Raw genomic sequence first — 18,203 nt, forward strand, 5'->3', positions numbered from 1 at the left:
GCATCCACGGAAGAGAGGATATTGTGTATCTAGCCTGTCTGGAGTGAACCTGTTGCTGTAGGCACCTCTATTCTCACATATCTCTAGTATTGTACTCACAAAGCAGCCTTCTGAACTTGGTTTGATTTCTCAAGTAGACTGTCTTGCTAGAAAAAATTTTTTTCTCTTAAAAGTAACTCCATTACAAGTCAGTCTTTTTAGAGTATAAGCACCAGGAGCCAGTTTCCCTAGGACCTGCTCACCTATAATTCATGGGATACCAAATCTTAGAATAGACAAAAGTAACAAGAACATTGTGATTTTTTCTGATCAATCTAACATTCCATTCCCACAGTGTCAAGGAACAAACACTGAAATAGATGAATGAAGGGTATTTTTTGTGTTCAGACTTAAACTCATACCCTTGCCTATCTTTAGCACCTTCTCCAGCTCTGTGTACAGACTACTGTTGACCCTTGAACAACACAAGGGTTAGGGGTGGTGACCCCCAAGCAGTGGAAAATCCATGTATAATTTATGATAGGTCCTCCATATACACGGTTCCTCTGTATCCTTGGTTCCTTATTCTCAGATTCAACAACCACGAATCATGTACAACTGTAGTATTTACTATTGGAAAAAAATCTGTGTGTAAGTGGGCCTGCATGGTTCAAACCCATGTTGTTCAACAGTCAACTGTACATGTATCTGGGTCATCTGTTAGCTTCAACTATTAGGCAATCACCTTGTTTTAAATGGAGTATATCTCTCATGAGGAAATCTGTCCTTTATTTCTAGCTTATTTATATCAGTTTATATTTGTCCATATTTATAGCTAGCAAACAGCAGTGGTGTCTAGTTTTTAGTGCAGGATCAAAAGAACAGAAATAAAAAAACACCTGATACCATAGACCCTGGTTCCTTTCTGATTTTTTCTAGCTTTCCTATTGCCATTCTAGTCTTCCCTGAATTACTACAGAATTCTCTCTCTCTCTCTTTTTTAACATCTTTATTGGAGTATAATTGCTTTACAATGGTGTGTTAGTTTCTGCTTTATAACAAAGTGAACCAGCTACACATATACATATATCCCCATATCTCTTCCCTCTTGCGTTCTCTCTCTCTTTTTTTTTTTTCAGGAGTCTCTTAATTGTTCTCATGGTTCCCACTTCTCTGCACTCTTTTTTTTTTTTTGCGGTATGCGGGCCTTTCACTGTTGTGGCCTCTCCCGTTGTGGAGCACAGACTTCGGACGCGCAGGCTCAGTGGTCATGGCTAATGGGCCTAGCCGCTCTGCGGCATGTGGGATCTTCCCGGACCGGGGCATGAACCCGTGTCCCCTGCATCGGCAGGCGGACTCTCAACCACTGCGCCACCAGGGAAGCCCTCTCTGTACTCTTAAAATACCCAAGGTGATCTTAAAAAATGCTGATCACTCCCATGCTTAAAACCCTTCAATGGACTTCTGGTTTACTTGGAATAAAGTTCAAACCCCTTAGTTAAAAAGGCCCCACATGGGCTTCCCTGGTGGCTCAGTGGTTGAGAGTCCGCCTGCCGATTCAGGGGACACGGGTTCGTGCCCCGGTCCGGGAAGATCCCACATGCCGCGGAGCGGCTAGGCCCGTGACCCATGGCAGCTGAGCCTGTGCTTCCGGAGCCTGTGCTCCACAACGGGAGAGGGCACAACAGTGAAAGGCCCGCATACCGCTAAAAAAAAAAAAAAAAAAAGACCCCACAACTTTTTCTACAACCTCATCTCCTACACTCTCCCCCTTGCTCACTCATCGCCAGCCATTTGGCCTCCTGTGATAGAAGAGGCTTCCTTTCCTACTGTAGAGCCTTTGCATTGATGTTTCTTCTGCTGGGGTGCCCCGCTCTCCCCAGCTCTGCACATGGCTGACCTCTCTCGTCAATGAGGCTCAGCTCAAACATCATCTCTTTAGTGAGGCCTTCCTTGGCCCTTCCAAACCAAATCATCACCTCTCCCTTCTGTACTCTGTCACAGCATCTGCTTCATATTGTTCACAGCTCTTATTACTACCTGAATTTATTTTGTTTACTTATTTATTGACCATTTCTCCCATCAGTCTGTGTTTTCCAGAAAAACAGGGACCTTTTCTGTCATGTTCACCATAGTGACTCCACTGCCTGACACAAAGTAGACATTCAATAAATATCCTTTTCATGAATGAATGGTTTCTTAACTAGTTCCACTGTTACTTACCTAAGCTGGGTCAGACACTTGACTCTGTGCTTTAGCTTCTCCAGCTTTAAGATGGTAACAAGAGATTATGCCATCTAACTCATTTTCAGCATGGAGAAAAAGTGTTATCTTTATATCTGAAAATATTACTCCTGAATAATGTAATGCTATAAAACAAACAAGTATGTAGGAGGTATAGTAGGTATACAATGAAAGTGTTCCTTACCTATTATCAGATAAGATTCTGGATTTTTTGAAAATAATTTCTTTCTCTATTCCCTTTCATATTTCTAGAAAGTGACTGAGATATACCAGTTCAAATTCAAATACACAAAAGAAGGAGCCACTATGGAGTTTGACAGGTAGAATCTAATTGTTTAATGAACATGAGAAATATGTAGGATTGAGGTAAACATAAGCTTCTTGAGGCCAGAGATAGGTCTTATACTGCCTTTGTAACTTCCCCAACAATCCCACAAAAACCACTATTATGAAAAGGAACTGTAAAAATTGTTTAAATTTCTGAAATCCATAGATGAAGCCAGTAGGAGAAGAGGCTTCCTTTGCAAATTCTTTCCTTCTTCTCCTGTAGGTGATATTAGTAGGGTCTAAAGGCAGTTTAGTGGTTAAGAGTCCTAATTCCTAGGGCAGAAAGATCTAGCTTGGAACCCCAGCTCTGACTATTACTGGTCATTTAACTTTGGACAGAATAATCAACCTCCCTAAATATTAGTATTCTCATCTGCAGAGTGGAATTAATAATATCTACTTCATATGGTTACTGTGATTATTAAATTATAACGCATATACAAAGCTTTACCCATGCCTGGCACATAATAAACACACAGTAAATTGTACCTAGTGGTGGGGATGGTGGTGGTCTTTGGAGGCAATGGTGGTTGGTGGTTGGCACAGCAGTAGAAATTATATTAATGAGGCTGTCTATGTGGTGTTGATTGAATAACTCCATGAGGCTCTATCTAGCCACTAATTCAAAGTTTCTCAATTGCTATGCCAAGATATTAATGCTTTTAACCCTCAATATAGCCAGATCAGGACTGGGGTAGATGAAACCCCTGAGCTATTTACCTATAGACACAAATATTCTCATCTGTTTACCCTAATATGTCATACAAATATAATTATCTATGTGTCCCTGTATGGAAAAGACTGGAAAGCACTGCATTTTCCTATCAAGTCTGAAATTCCAAGTTTTAGGTATACTAATGGGTTAAATAGCAAGGACAAGGACATTTACTTCAGAAGGTCCTTAGTGAAGATGGAGGTGTTTTGTTGAGGAGCAACATTTATTCCCCTCCCAGTAGCTTTTGGATTCAGATAGAGCTAAGTATTGCTGATGAGATGGAACAGAAGTGGGGAGGGTGGATGATGGAGAAAAGCCTTGGGTGGTAGAAAGCTGCACCTCAGGGGGATGAGTTTCTCTGAAAGGAATAACACTGAAGAGAAATGTGGCCTAATTCTCAATTTTCCATACTATTAGCTCTGTCTCATCATTTATTATTACAAGTTTAATGATTTCTCTCCAAGATTCACACCCTTAATTATCCTCTCATTTGTAAAATTTACAGACAGCATTAGGATGTGAAGAGGAAGTAAGTTCTAGGAACAAGAATTAAGGTACTAACCATCATTAGCTAACATCTGTATAACACTTTACAGATTGTTCAGCAGTTTTCACACATATTCTCTCACATAAAACAGCTGCCTCTTACTCTCTAAAATTCAAACATAAGTACAACTGACAAGCAGATTAATCTCTTTTGTTATGAAGGCACGTAAGTCTAGAGGTGAACAGTAAAACAGAAATGGCCAGATCTGGGACTTCCCTGGTGGTCCAGTGGTTAAGAGTCCATGCTCCCAATGCAGGGGGACCGGGTTCGATCCTGGTCAGGGAACTAGATCCCACATGCCGCAACTAAAAGTTCTCTCACGCCGCAACGAAGATCCTGCGTACCGCAACTAAGGCCTGGCACAGCCAAATAAATAAATAAATATTTTAAAAAAGAAAAAAGAAGAAATGGCCAAATCTTTCTGCTACTAAGGGGAAGAGAAGGTAATGCATACGTGACCAAAGGTGGGCATTTGTTCAAGTGATTGTTCATACAAAATTACCTTATCATCTCTTCTATAGTAAAGAAAATTTTCCTTTTAAAAGAGTACAAGGAAGTCTTGAAAATGATTTTACATGAGTATGATTTTATGAATATGGTGTACACTGAAGGATCCCATGTGCTACATGGCTAGAGCCCCTCCCTCTCATTACCCATTTCAAATTGGTTAAATCCTGGTAGACAAAACTTTAAATTTTTCAAAACTGAAAAAGGAGCAAATGTGATTCCTTAATGTTTGTTTTATAAATTCACACTATCTCTAGTAGTTCAATTACTAAGGATTATTTTTCAGTATTGAGAAAGGCCTTGTAAAAAAATATATTGCAGTCATAGTCCTTGGAAACTACTCAAATGTGAGACTAATTGGGGAAAAATTTTGGAGAGAAATAAAAAATGTTTAGAGTTGGAAGGTAATTTATCCAACTTGTCCATTCATTCATTAATACAACAAATGTTTATTGAGTACTTAATATAGTTGGGCACTAAACTTAGTACAGTGGAGATGAAAAATATAGCCACTCATAGTCTAGAGGGGACATACAGTTACAAACAGGAGTGAGGTATAGGGATTACCAGGGAAGACTTCCCTGAAGAGATGACACATCAGATAGGTATTAAAGGATAAATTCAGTAGAGTCAGGAAAAGAAGCGGGAAAAGCACAGTACAAGCAAAGTGAACAGCACATACAAATGCACAGGAGTAAGAAGGAACTGGGTCGTAGTTGCAGATGAAGGTGGAGGTGAGTGTGTGGTTGGTTGTGAAAGGCATTGTACACACACTGTTCTCAAATTTGATTGAAAGGTGATGGATATAATAGAAGAAACTTAAGCAAGAGAATGACATGAGTGGATTTTCCTATTAGGATATTATTTTGGTAGTAGTGTGGAGAATGTTTTACAGCGTGGGCAAGAAGAAAAGCAGGAAGAATAATCAGTCATTGTCATAATCCATGTAAGAGTGAGAAGGGGATGCCTCTGAGAGATAACCAGATGGTACAAAGGCCCAGAGCTGATGGTTGATTTAACTTGGAGAGGTATAGAAATGTGTGTAAGCTTATCTCACATAGGAGCTAACTGACATAGAGTGTCTAAGTGACTTGACTGGGGTCATTCAGCCAGTTAGCAGCAGAGCCAATATTAAATGTCAAGTCCATTGTTCTCACTATTATAGTATGCGGTTATTTGTAAATCAGATTTTTAAAAAATCAGGTCACATTGAAAATGTCTTAAGGGAACTTGCTACTTAAGAAATCCTTGGTATATACATTGCAAAAAGTACAATAACTCCTCTAATTTACATTCTAAAATAGTCTCAAGAGTGACCTGAGTTTAGTTTATATTTATCTGATCATATAGTAAAAAGTTTTGTTCTTTTTAAAATAGATTTTCAGTATTATATGTGATTGAAAAGTATGCTGTTTTTCTGTGTGGTTATAGCAGGAGCACAACCTTCAAAAGTGGGACAAACAGTGAAGATATTAAGAAAGCCAGTGTTCTACTGATGCGTAAATTGTATATACTGATGCAGAACCTTGGACCCCTTCCTAATGATGTCTTACTTACTATGAAACTCCACTACTATAATGCAGGTAGGTGGGGACCTCTAGTCAAATTCCTTCTTCAGTGCTGAAGTAAGTATTTTGGATAAATAGAAGGATTTTGGCAAGCATTTGAAAGAGATGTCTGTTGTTACACATGAAAGATTATGCTGACTTGTTCTCCTGAAACTCAACAGTTTTCTTGGTTTTCTGCCCTTTTCATTTTGCAGTGACCCCACATGATTACCATCCCCCTGGTTTTAAAGAAGGGGTAAACTCACACTTCCTGCTGTTCGACGGGGAGCCTGTAAACCTGCAAGTGGGATTGGTCTCCACGGGCTTTCATAGCATGGAAGTAAAAGTCACAACCGAGGCCACCAGAGTGTCTGATTTGGAGAACAATCTCTTTCAGGAGAGCAGCACTACAGAGATCGCCCATCAGGGTCTAGACTGTGATGAAGAGGAAGAGGAATGCAACAATCACGTAAGGCAAAGCTGTAGCGACCCTCCACTGCTTCAGTTAAACCCAGTTGACATTTTTCAGTTCATACACAGGTCATATCATAGTAACAGGATCCAATGGAGTGTGCCGGGTGTAAAAACTGAAACAAAACTAGCCCCTAACCTCGAGTCTTTATTCTAAAAAAGCACTATCTTCAAGAAGGAAATATACTCTGTTAGATGAAGTGGTCCATGGCTAGGAGAAAAAAAGACTTTCTAATATACTTCTTTTTATAAAAGGTACCCATGAATTTAGGAAATTTGGGATTTTCTATAACTTATAAAAGCATATTAAACATATTTAAAAATATTACATGTGTTTATTCGTACTCACTGCAAGTATAAGTAAGTTCTTGATTACTGGGGTAGAAAAGTGTTACGGATAAACCTAAGTCAGAGTGCATTCATTTTCACTGCTGTAGATTATTCTACTCTTGACAGACATTCTTTCTTCCTCTGCAACTGTTATAAACATTCATGTATACACCTCCTCATACACATATGCAAGAGTGTCTCCAGGGAATATACCAAAGTCCTAGGGCTTGCACATTTTCAACTTTATTAGGTAATGAAAAACTGTTCTCCAAAATGGTTGTACCAATTTATGCTCCACCAAAAGTGGAGGGCGTGCTCTACATTACTGTCAATACTTTTTTTTTAAAGTAATACTTTAAATTTTATTTATTTATGGCTGCATTGGGTCTTCATTGCTGCACGCGGGCTTTCTCTAGTTGCAGCGAGTGGGGCTACTCTTTGCTGGTGCGCAGGCTTCTCATTGCGGTGGCTTCTCTTGTTGTGGAGCACAGGCTATAGACATGCGGATTCAGTAGTTGTGGCTTGCGAGCTCTAGAGCGCAGGCTTAGTAGTTGTGGCGCATGCGATTAGTTGCTCTGCGGCATGTGGGATCTTCACGGACCGGGGCTCGAACCCGTGTCCCCTGCATTGTCAGGCAGATTCTTAACCAATGTGCCACCAGGGAAGTCCCCTTATCAATACTTAATTTTACCCAAGTTTATGTTTTCTGCCTAACTCCTGGATGTAATGGTAATGCTTCATGATTTGATTTTGATTTGCATTTCCCTGATTATTAATGAGTTTAAGCATCTTTTCATGTATATTGGCTGTTCCAGTTTTCTTATGTATAAAGTAACTGTTCAAGTCTTTCATGCATTTTTCTATTGGATTATTTATCTTTTCCTCATTTATTTAAAAATATGTTCTGAAGAATAATTATTTTTCATTATTTATGTTGCAATTTTTTTTCAGGTTTGTGGCTTGTCTCTTCACTTTCCTTAAGATGTTTTTTGCTAAGGAGAAGTTCTTAATTTTAATGTAGTCAACTCTTTTCCTCTAATATGTGCTTTTGGATATTAAGAAATTCTTCCTCATCTGAGTTCATTTTAAAAATTCTCCTCTATTTTGTTACAAAAATTTTAAGGTTTTTCTTTTTACATTTTTATTCCACTTGGAGTTTATTTTTATTTGTGGGGTAAGGTAGACCAGACCCCTTTTACATTTTAAAATCCAAGTGTAATATACATACAGAAAAATACATATATCATAGTGATACAGCTCAATAAATATTCACAAACTGAACACCAGGGCTGGGATGAGAGTGAGGCAAACAAGGTAAGAGTGAGTACCACCTTAAATATTACTTCCTAGGTATCTTGTTTGCCTCACCCCATTCCAGCCCTACTGAATACACATGTGAAATCAGCACCAAGATCAAGAAACAAAATACTACCAGCACCTTGAGAAAACTCAGTCTTACTTTGCAGTCACTGTTCTGCTCAACAGGAGTATCTCTATCCAGGCTTCTATTAGCATAGATTAGTTTCTCTTGTTTTTTATTTTATAGATGTGGAATCATGGAGTATGAAACATTTTTCACTGCTTTGAACATTCCGAACATGTTTTTTAGTGAAATATATACACATTTCTGGAGGGACTAGATTTACTAGGAGTAGAATTGCTGGGTCACAGGAAATGAGTACATTTAGCTTTAATAGATACTACAAAACAATTTCCAAAGGGCTTGTGCCAATTTACACTTCCATCAGCAAGTTTTGGTTGCCCCACATCCTCACCAACTGTTGGCATTTCCATCTTTTTAATTTTAGCCATTCTGGTGGGTGTGTAGTGGTAGGTCATTGTGGTTTTAATTTGTAGTTTCCTGATGACTAACGAAGATGAACACCTTTTCACATGTTTATTGGCCGTGTTGGATGTCCTCTTTTGTGAAATGTCTTTTCAAGTCATTTGTCATTTTTCTATTGGGTTCTGTTGGGTTTGTCTTTCATTCTTATGGATTTGTAGGAGTTCTGAATATATATTCCACATATAAGTCCTTTGTCAGATACATGTACTGTGAATATCTCTTCAACTTTCTAACTTGCCTTTTTACTCTCTTAACGGTGTATTGTGATGAACAGAATATTAATTTTAATATAGTTCAACTTATCAATCTTTTTGGCTACCTTTGGCAGTTTTTATTTTAAAAATTTTATCCACTCTAAAGTTTACAGAGATGTACTCTATGTTTTTCTCTAACGAGGAGAAATAGCTGCAGAAACAGAAGTGATTTTTAAAATTATAAGATACCTCCATGAATAACATCATACCAAAAAATATAAATAACTGACCTTTCTCTCCCCTATCTTCAAGTATTTATATATTTTGGTATGCCGTTATTCATGGAGGTCTCATAATTTTAAAAATTGCTTCTGCTTCTGTAGTTATTTCCCTGTTTTTATATCTGGTATTTATTTGTCCCCATTTGTTATTCTTGATTAGATTGGCCCCAAATAGTATTTTTTATTACTCTTTTCAAAGTCATCTTTTAGTTATGCTGATCTCTTCTGTTGCTTTGTTTTTCTATTTTGCTCATGTTTTGTTTTTATCTTTGCCTTCTTCTATTTCTCTGGTTTGGTTTTGTCTCCCTTATTCCAAACTGATCTCTCCATCAATATATAGACATATATATTCTATGAGTACCTCGAATTCAGTACCAAATGGAATTTCAACTTCTTACCAAACATGCTCTTCTTCCTCCCAGGTTCCTTATCTTTGTATCTCATTAAAACATTACCAAGCAGCCTGACCAGGAATGTGTTCAACTCCTATTTTCTTCTCACTTTTCACAGCCTTTTGGTTACCATTTCCGTCTGTTTTGTGTCTGAAATACTTCTCCAGTCTGGCCCTATTGCCACTGTACTGATTCAGGCTGTCATCATTGCTTTCTTGGTGAAGGACAGCTGAGCCTCCTAACTGAATCTCCCTGATGTCAGCATTGCCCCTCTAATTTGTCTTCCAGAGTGCCAGAGAGTGAGGGTACTAAAACTATGATGATAATTTTCAAATATTTCAAGTTGATTTACTTTGTGTAATTTCAAAGGTCAGAATGAGAGCCAGAAAATGAAAATTACATTGGCTGGGTGAGGTGTGCAGAAGTTGATTTTGGCTCAAGAGAAGGAAGAACTTTCTCTTTAAAAATTTTAAAGCAATATCATAATGATATTAAAGTAATTTTAAAAGCAGTGCAAATCTTCCAGCTGTCCTACCATCCCAACCCATCCGTACTGTTTTCTTTCTTTCTTTTTTTTTTTTTTTTGGCCACACCACAGCATGTGGGATCTTAGTTCCCTACCCAGGGATCAAATCTGTGCCCCCTGCAGTGGAAGCACAGAGTCTTAACTGCTGGACTGCCAGGGAAGTCCCTGTTTTCATTTTTATATGTTCCATCCCATCTAGTCATTTTCCACAGATATACATATTTATACATGATTTTAATCTGGTATAAATATAAGTTTGTTTTATTGATAATTTTATACCTAATATTAATTTTATAACTATGTCCTACCTTACTCTTCATATTTTTTATTTTAATGAACTTTTTTTTCCATTTAGGTATTATACCATTTTCCTACATTGAACATTTAAGTTAATTCCTGATTTTACTATTATAAGTGGTGGTGTAATAAAATACCTTTGTATGTATGGCAGAATTTTCCCTTATTTTCTTTTTTTTCTTTTTTTAATTTTATTATTTTTTTTATTAGTTTCTGCTTTATAACAAAGTGAATCAGTCATACATATACATCTGTTCCCACATCCCTTCCCTCATGCATCTCCCTCCCTCCCACCCTCCCCATCCCACCCCTCCAGGCGGTCACAAAGCACCGAGCTGATCTCCCTGTGCTCTGCGGCTGCTTCCCACTATCTATCTACCTTACGTTTGGTAGTGTATATATGTCCATGCCTCTCTTTTCGCTTTGTCACAGCTTACCCTTCCCCCTCCCCATATCCTCAGGTCCGTTCTCAAGTAGGTCTGTGTCTTTATTCCCGTTTTACCCCTAGGTTCTTCATGACATTTTTTTAAAAATTCCATATATATGTGTTAGCATACGGTATTTGTCTTTCTCTTTCTGACTTACTTCACTCTGTATGACAGACTCTAGGTCTATCCACCTCATTACAAATAGCTCAGTTTTGTTTCTTTTTATGGCTGAGTAATATTCCATTGTATATATGTGCCACATCTTCTTTATCCATTCATCCGATGATGGACACTTAGGTTGTTTCCAGCTCCGGGCTATTGTGAATAGAGCTGCAATGAACATTTTGGTACATGTCTCTTTTTGAATTATGGTTTTCTCAGGGTATATGCCTAGTAGTGGGATTGCTGGGTCATATGGTAGTTCTATTTTTAGTTTTTTAAGGAACCTCCATACTGTTCTCCATAGTGGCTGTACCAATTCACATTCCCACCAGCAGTGCAAGAGTGTTCCCTTTTCTCCACACCCTCTCCAGCATTTATTGTTTCTAGATTTCTTGATGATGGCCATTCTGACTGGTGTGAGATGATATCTCATTGTAGTTTTGATTTGCATTTCTCTAATGATTAATGATGTTGAGCATTCTTTCATGTGTTTGTTGGCAGTCTGTATATCTTCTTTGGAGAAATGCCTATTTAAGTCTTCTGCCCATTCTTGGATTGGGTTGTTTGTTTTTTTGCTATTGAGCTGCATGAGCTGTTTATAAATTTTGGAGATTAATCCTTTGTCAGTTGCTTCATTTGCAAATATTTTTTCCCATTCTGACGGTTGTCTTTTGGTCTTCTTTATGGTTTCCTTTGCTGTGCAAAAGCTTTGAAGTTTCATTAGGTCCCATTTGTTTATCTTTGTTTTTATTTCCATTTCTCTAGGAGGTGGGTCAAAAAGGATCTTGCTGTGATTTATGTCATAGAGTGTTCTGCCTATGTTTTCCTCTAAGAGTTTGATAGTTTCTGGCCTTACATTTAGGTCTTTAATCCATTTTGAGCTTATTTTTGTGTATGGTGTTAGGGAATGATCTAATCTCATACTTTTACATGTCCCTGTCCAGTTTTCCCAGCACCACTTATTGAAGAGGCTGTCCTTTCTCCACTGTACATTCCTGCCTCCTTTATCAAAGATAAGGTGACCATATGTGCATGGGTTTATCTCTGGGCTTTCTATCCTGTTCCATTGATCTATCTTTCTGTTTTTGTGCCAGTACCACACTGTCTTGATTACTGTAGCTTTGTAGTATAGTCTGAAGTCAGGGAGCCTGATTCCTCCAGCTCCGTTTTTCGTTCTCAAGATTGCTTTGGCTATTCGGGGTCTTTTGTTTTTCCAAACAAATTCTGAAATTTTTTGTTCTAGTTCTGTGAAAAATGCCAGTGGTAGTTTGATAGGGATTGCATTGAATCTGTAGATTGCTTTGGGTAGTAGAGTCATTTTCACAATATTGATTCTTCCAATCCAGGAGCATGGTATATCTCTCCATCTATTTGTATCATCTTTAATTTCTTTCATCAGTGTCTTATAATTTTCTGCATACAGGTCTTTTGTCTCCTTAGGTAGGTTTATTCCTAGATATTTTATTCTTTTTGTTGCAATGGTAAATGGGAGTGTTTTCTTGATTTCATTTTCAGGTTTTTCATCATTAGTGTACAGGAATGCCAGAGATTTCTGTGCATTAATTTTGTATCCTGCTACTTTACCAAATTCATTGATTAGCTCTAGTAGTTTTCTGGTAGCATCTTTAGGATTCTCTATGTATAGTATCATGTCATCTGCAAACAGTGACAGCTTTACTTCTTCTTTTCCGATTTGGATTCCTTTTATTTCCTTTTCTTCTCTGATTGCTGTGGCTAAAACTTCCAAAACTAAGTTGAATAAGAGTGGTGAGAGTGGGCAGCCTTGTCTTGTTCCTGATCTTAGTGGGAATGGTTTCAGTTTTTCACCATTGAGGACAATGTTGGCTGTGGGTTTGTCATATATGGCCTTTATTATGTTGAGGAAAGTTCCCTCTATGCCTACTTTCTGCAGGGTTTTTTATCATAAATGGGTGTTGAATTTTGTCGAAAGCTTTCTCTGCATCTATTGAGATGATCATATGGTTTTTCTCCTTCAACTTGTTAATATGGTGTATCACATTGATTGATTTGCGTATATTGAAGAATCCTTGCATTCCTGGAATAAACCCCACTTGATCATGGTGTATGATCCTTTTAATGTGCTGTTGGATTCTGTTTGCTAGTATTTTGTTGAGGATTTTTGCATCTATGTTCATCAGTAATATTGGCCTGTAGTTTTCTTTCTTTGTGACATCCTTGCCTGGTTTTGGCATCAAGGTGATGGTGGCCTCATAGAATGAGTTTGGGAGTGTTCCTCCCTCTGAAATTGTTTGGAAGAGTTTGAGAAGGATGGGTGTTAGCTCTTCTCTAAATGTTTGATAGAATTCCCCTGTGAAGCCATCTGGTCCTGGGCTTTTGTTTGTTGGAAGATTTTTAATCACAGTTTCAATTTCAGTGCTTGTGATTGGTCTATTCATATTTTCTATTTCTTCCTGATTCAGTCTTGGCAGGTTGTGCATTTCTAAGAATTTGTCCATTTCTTCCAGGTTGTCCATTTTATTGGCATAGAGTTGCTTGTAGTAATCTCTCATGATCTTTTGTATTTCTGCAGTGTCAGTTGTTACTTCTCCTTTCCCTTATTTTCTAAGGGTATAGTATCAGGACTGAAATTTACAGAGCCTGAAAATTTGTATAGCTCTCAAATGAGTATTATCATTTTCCAGAAGCGTCCAGCTTCTCTACCTCCTCAGGATGGATTTTCTAAAAATGACAACTACTTGATAAAACTGACTGTCTTGAGAAGGGTGAACACTTTGTCAACAGCTGTGTTCAAGTACAGGTAGATACTATGTTCAAGATAGAGTATAGATGATTGTCTCTAGGGTGTTGCAAGAGAAAATCATGATTTGGGGGGAAGGTTGAACTAGACTGACCTCTGAGGTCCCTTCCATGCTAAGATTCCCTGGGTTATATTTTGAATTCCTATTAAAAGCATAATGCCCTACTAAGCACTGTGAGGAAAATTAAGATATATAAAATATAGTTTCTACCTTTGAGAACTCTAGCTGAAGAGACAATATCTACATGATAAAAATAATACTGGAGAGTATATGAATGATAGAAATAATATTAACTAACAATACTGAGCATGATACTCAGGGCTTCACATGTATTATCACTTTAAATCTTCCCAGCTATTTTATGAGGTAGATTCTATTATTATCCTGATTTTACAAAGGAGAAAACTGAAACTTAGAGAAATTAGCCCAAGGCTACAGATACAGTGAATAAGTAGCAGGGCCAGAATTCAAATCAAGGCAGTTGGACTCCAAAGCCTGTGCTCTTAGGATACAGAAATAAAGGTAAACTGGCACTGGGTGGGAAGGTTTCACTGAGTTGATTTTATGGATACATCAGTTTGATTGGCAGAGATTAAGGCAGAGGATGTTCCAGGCAAGTTGGAAAGTACAGTGTGGTAGCATCAGAACTTCTGTCTCTATGATTTGGAATTCCAATTCTGAACCTTCCACATCTTTTCCTGTATCCTACCTGGCTTTGCTGAAATCTCTACTTTTCGTAAACTTTAACTCAAAGATTTTTAAAAGCTTTTTTAAATCATAAAATTTTTCTATTAAAATATAAAGTTTAAAAAATCTTGATCAAACAGCTTATACTGCTTTTTCACCAGTGATCCATAGTAAAGAAGTAATTTAACAAAATCATCTTGTGAGGTTATTGTAAGATTGAAAAAAATATTTTAATACAATTTTCTTTTTCAGGTTATTTCTTATCTCAGTCACAGAAAGACAAATATAAAAGATTTCTACCAGTAGTTGAAATTATTCAGTATTTGTACTCTTCATTTTCTGGTGTGATCCTTAAGATCTGAAGAACAATGTAAAACTGAGATCATAGTTTGGCAATGGATTCAGAAATGATTAAAGGAGACAAACTTGAATTTATATAATATAAATTTCTTAGATGATAAGAACTCTTAAAACCTAACTCCACTTGGAAAATAGGACACAGAACCCAAGTAAAGAGACCAAGGAATCCCAGGACAAAACAGGGTTATGTAGAACTGTCTGAAAAACCCTGTCCCAAATATGTCCTTATTTTATCTACCTCTGTGACATCTTCAGGACAGGTCTTCCTTCCTTGTAGGAGTGGTTTAAGCTTAAGGCCTTAGGTAGTAAGGACACACAAACACAGTGGCACCTCACAGTACTCTGTGAAGTTGGACCTGTTTTCTCTGTTTCAGTCAGCTGGACGGATAGCAATAGACATATACACTAGAGAGAGACTCTTGGACAGGCTTCTTTAAAGAACTCACCTATGTGGTGACAATAACCACATGTTCTGGAATTGGTTGTAGAATCTTATTTAAATTTTATGCTAAGTTTAAATGCTGAGGGAAAAGTACTTCTTTCTAATAGAGGTAGTTAACCCAGGCTCCTTAAAGGACTAGTAATTACTGATACATCCAGACAGCTATAAAAAGATGGAGAGCTAATGTTGCACACATGTCTATTGTAGAGACTGATGGTCCTAGTTTATTAAGACATTACAGCTCTTTGGGAATTCGTATTTTTATCAGTTTTTAAGTGGGAATCCATAGGCTGTAATTTTCTAATTTCCTGAGCTTTTTATGAGTTTTTGTACCCTCAGAAAGGGTTGCTTTTTCTTTTTGATGAATTCCACAAAATAATACATATATTATAACAATATATGCATTTTTTTCCCTGTGTGAAGGCCATTTTTTTCCCTGTGTGAAGGCCATTTCTTACCTTTTGTGCTAACACATTTGATTAAAGTGTAAATGATTTGTTTTTGAGAAATTAGAATGTAAAGTACATTGGTGCCAAAGTAAATGGTACCATTTAAGTGTGGACTAGAAAGGTATTTTCTGCAGTTCCTTAGAATTGCTTTGTATTCTAGTCAGTGGATTAAAACAAGAGCCTTTTCATTCAGAATCTATTTTCTCCCACTAAACTCTGAACTGAAGTTTTGCATTTTTGAGGTATAGTCTGATGATTTTCATAGTATTACATCTCTTGAAGCATATATGCCTTGTTTGATACAATGTAGTGTTGGCAAGAATATCTTAGATTCTTGGAAATAGAGTTGATTATTGAAAACGTTGGAAGAGGCGCATTATCTACAGAAAATATTCAGACTTAAAAACCACACATCATTCTCTCTTTATCATGGGGCTATGGTCCTTTTCACAAAGTTTCTTTTTGTCAAATAGGAAATTTTTTTCAATTAATTTTTCTGTTCTGCATTACAGAATATAATTGTTATCCTCTGTTAACCATGAAAAGAGGAATGAAAGTTGGTTGACTTTTCCATCAGTCATATAAGTCATCTCTTTTTTTAAATGAATCACTCTATAACGTATCAGAGAATTATCTCCTTCTTTTGTGAGTGGGAAGAGCCACTCTGATGATCTGTGTATGTTTCATTTACATAAAGAATAAAAGAGTATATTGATATATATATATATATTACAACAGAAGAAAAGCATAGTGAGTAATCTTAGGTAATACCACTTTGGATGTTACTATTATTTTTTTTATTTTTTATTTTTATTTTTTGCGGTATGCGGGCCTCTCACTGTTGTGGCCTCCCCCGTTGCGGAGCACAGGCTCCGGACGCGCAGGCTCCGGATGCGCAGGCCCAGCGGCCATGGCTCACGGGCCCAGCCGCTCCGCGGCATATGGGATCCTCCCAGACCGGGGCACGAACCCGTATCCCCTGCATCGGCAGGCGGACTCTCAACCACTTGCGCCACCAGGGAGGCCCTGGATGTTACTATTATTAAACCCTAGCATTAAAAGAAGTAAGTTTTGTTTTTTTAAAAAAGGAGTAAGGGCCTCCCTGGTGGCGCAGTGGTTGAGAGTCCGCCTGCCGATGCAGGGGATACGGGTTCGTGCCCCGATCTGGGAGGATCCCATATGCCGCGGAGCGGCTGGGCCCGTGAGCCATGGCCGCTGGGCCTGCGCATCCGGAGCCTGTGCTCCGCAACGGGAGAGGCCACAACAGTGAGAGGCCCACATACCGCAAAAAGAAAAAAAATAAAAATAAAAAATAAAAAAGGAGTAAGACTGAGAATGTTCTTTTTGGTTTAAAAAAAATGCCTGTAATAATCTGAAATAATACAATGTTATCATTATACTAAAACCAGTGTAATATTAGGCTCTATTTAGAGTTTTTTAAAAAATAAAGACTTTATTGAGATTTAGTCAATTACATATTGGAAAAAATATAATGATAATGTTACTTAATTATATAGAACTATATACAGTTGGCCAATTTTTCTAATACTTGTTATATGTGCTGCTAGTTTTCCATTTGAAGTTACATTGCCTGTTGGTAAACAGATGAGATTATGGTCTGTAACAAACCCAGGCATTGTAAGGAGAGTAATTCTTTTGGTATTTATATTAGGATCTCAAAATTGAGATTTAAGACTTCAGAAGATCAGTCCTTCAGACAATGATAAAGAGGAGCTAGAAACAGAAGTATATATATATCCTCTATGGAGCCACCACCTCAAATTTGCTTCTTCCTGTATGATGGAGGGCTCCTCCTGCTTTGATAACCAAATTCAGAACAAACAGAAACCTTATAGCTAATGGCACTGGTCTGACATTAAAACAAGTCTACACTTAGCTCATTGTGAAGAAAGTTTAAAATAATATTCTAAAATATTCTAATCAACCATAAGTTATCAACATTTATTCAGTCAGCAAATTTATATTGAAGCCTATCATGCTTGACTCACTGTACAAATGTAGTAGACACAAAGATAAACACGTCAAATCCCTGATTCAGAATCGCTCAGGAGAAATGGAACAAGTAGCTGTTATATAAATAACAATAATAATCAGCATAAAGTGCCTACAAAGGGCTTTATATACACATGGCTTCAATTGATCCCCACAACTTTGCATAACATTTTATAGCTGAAGGAACAGAAGTTCATAGACATTAAGTAGCATATCCAAGGTTGCCCAACTAGAAAGCATCAGAATCAGTATCAGAGAACCTAGGTCTCTCTGGCTCCAAAGCTCACCCTCAGTCCGTTAAACCTTACATTCATTCATGTAGGAGAGAATGTTAAAAATCCCACAAGAGGGCCTCCCTGGTGGCGCAGTGGTTAAGAGTCCGCCTGCCGATGCAGGGGATACGGGTTCGTGCCCCGGTCTGGGAGGATCCCATGTGCCGCGGAGCGGCTGGGCCCGTGAGCCATGGCCGCTGGGCCTGCGCATCCGGAGCCTGTGCTCCGCAACGGGAGAGGCCACAACAGTGAGAGGCCCACATACCGCAAAAAGAAAAAAAAAAAAAAAAAAAATCCCACAAGAGAGCAAAAATCCTATAGAATGATTAAATTCCACTTTTATTCATGAAGGAATAATGTAACAGACTTGCTCTCCTGTTATAAAAGATTAGGAAACTGGGTAAAAT

At 37.8% G+C, this 18,203-nt stretch overlaps 1 protein-coding gene across 1 annotated transcript in view; it reads left to right on the forward strand.

The window, feature by feature from the left end:
• HORMAD2 (HORMA domain containing 2) overlaps nt 1-18,203 on the forward strand; it is a 75,177-nt gene that overhangs the window by 14,583 nt on the left and 42,391 nt on the right. The window contains 4 exon segments of the mRNA XM_060119357.1: nt 2,476-2,543; nt 4,829-4,837; nt 5,754-5,902; nt 6,082-6,335. Of these exon segments, the coding sequence (XP_059975340.1) occupies nt 2,476-2,543; nt 4,829-4,837; nt 5,754-5,902; nt 6,082-6,335 (480 nt within the window).

Source organism: Mesoplodon densirostris, chromosome 15, assembly GCF_025265405.1.
Source record: "Mesoplodon densirostris isolate mMesDen1 chromosome 15, mMesDen1 primary haplotype, whole genome shotgun sequence".
Classification (NCBI taxonomy): Eukaryota; Metazoa; Chordata; class Mammalia; order Artiodactyla; family Ziphiidae; genus Mesoplodon; species Mesoplodon densirostris.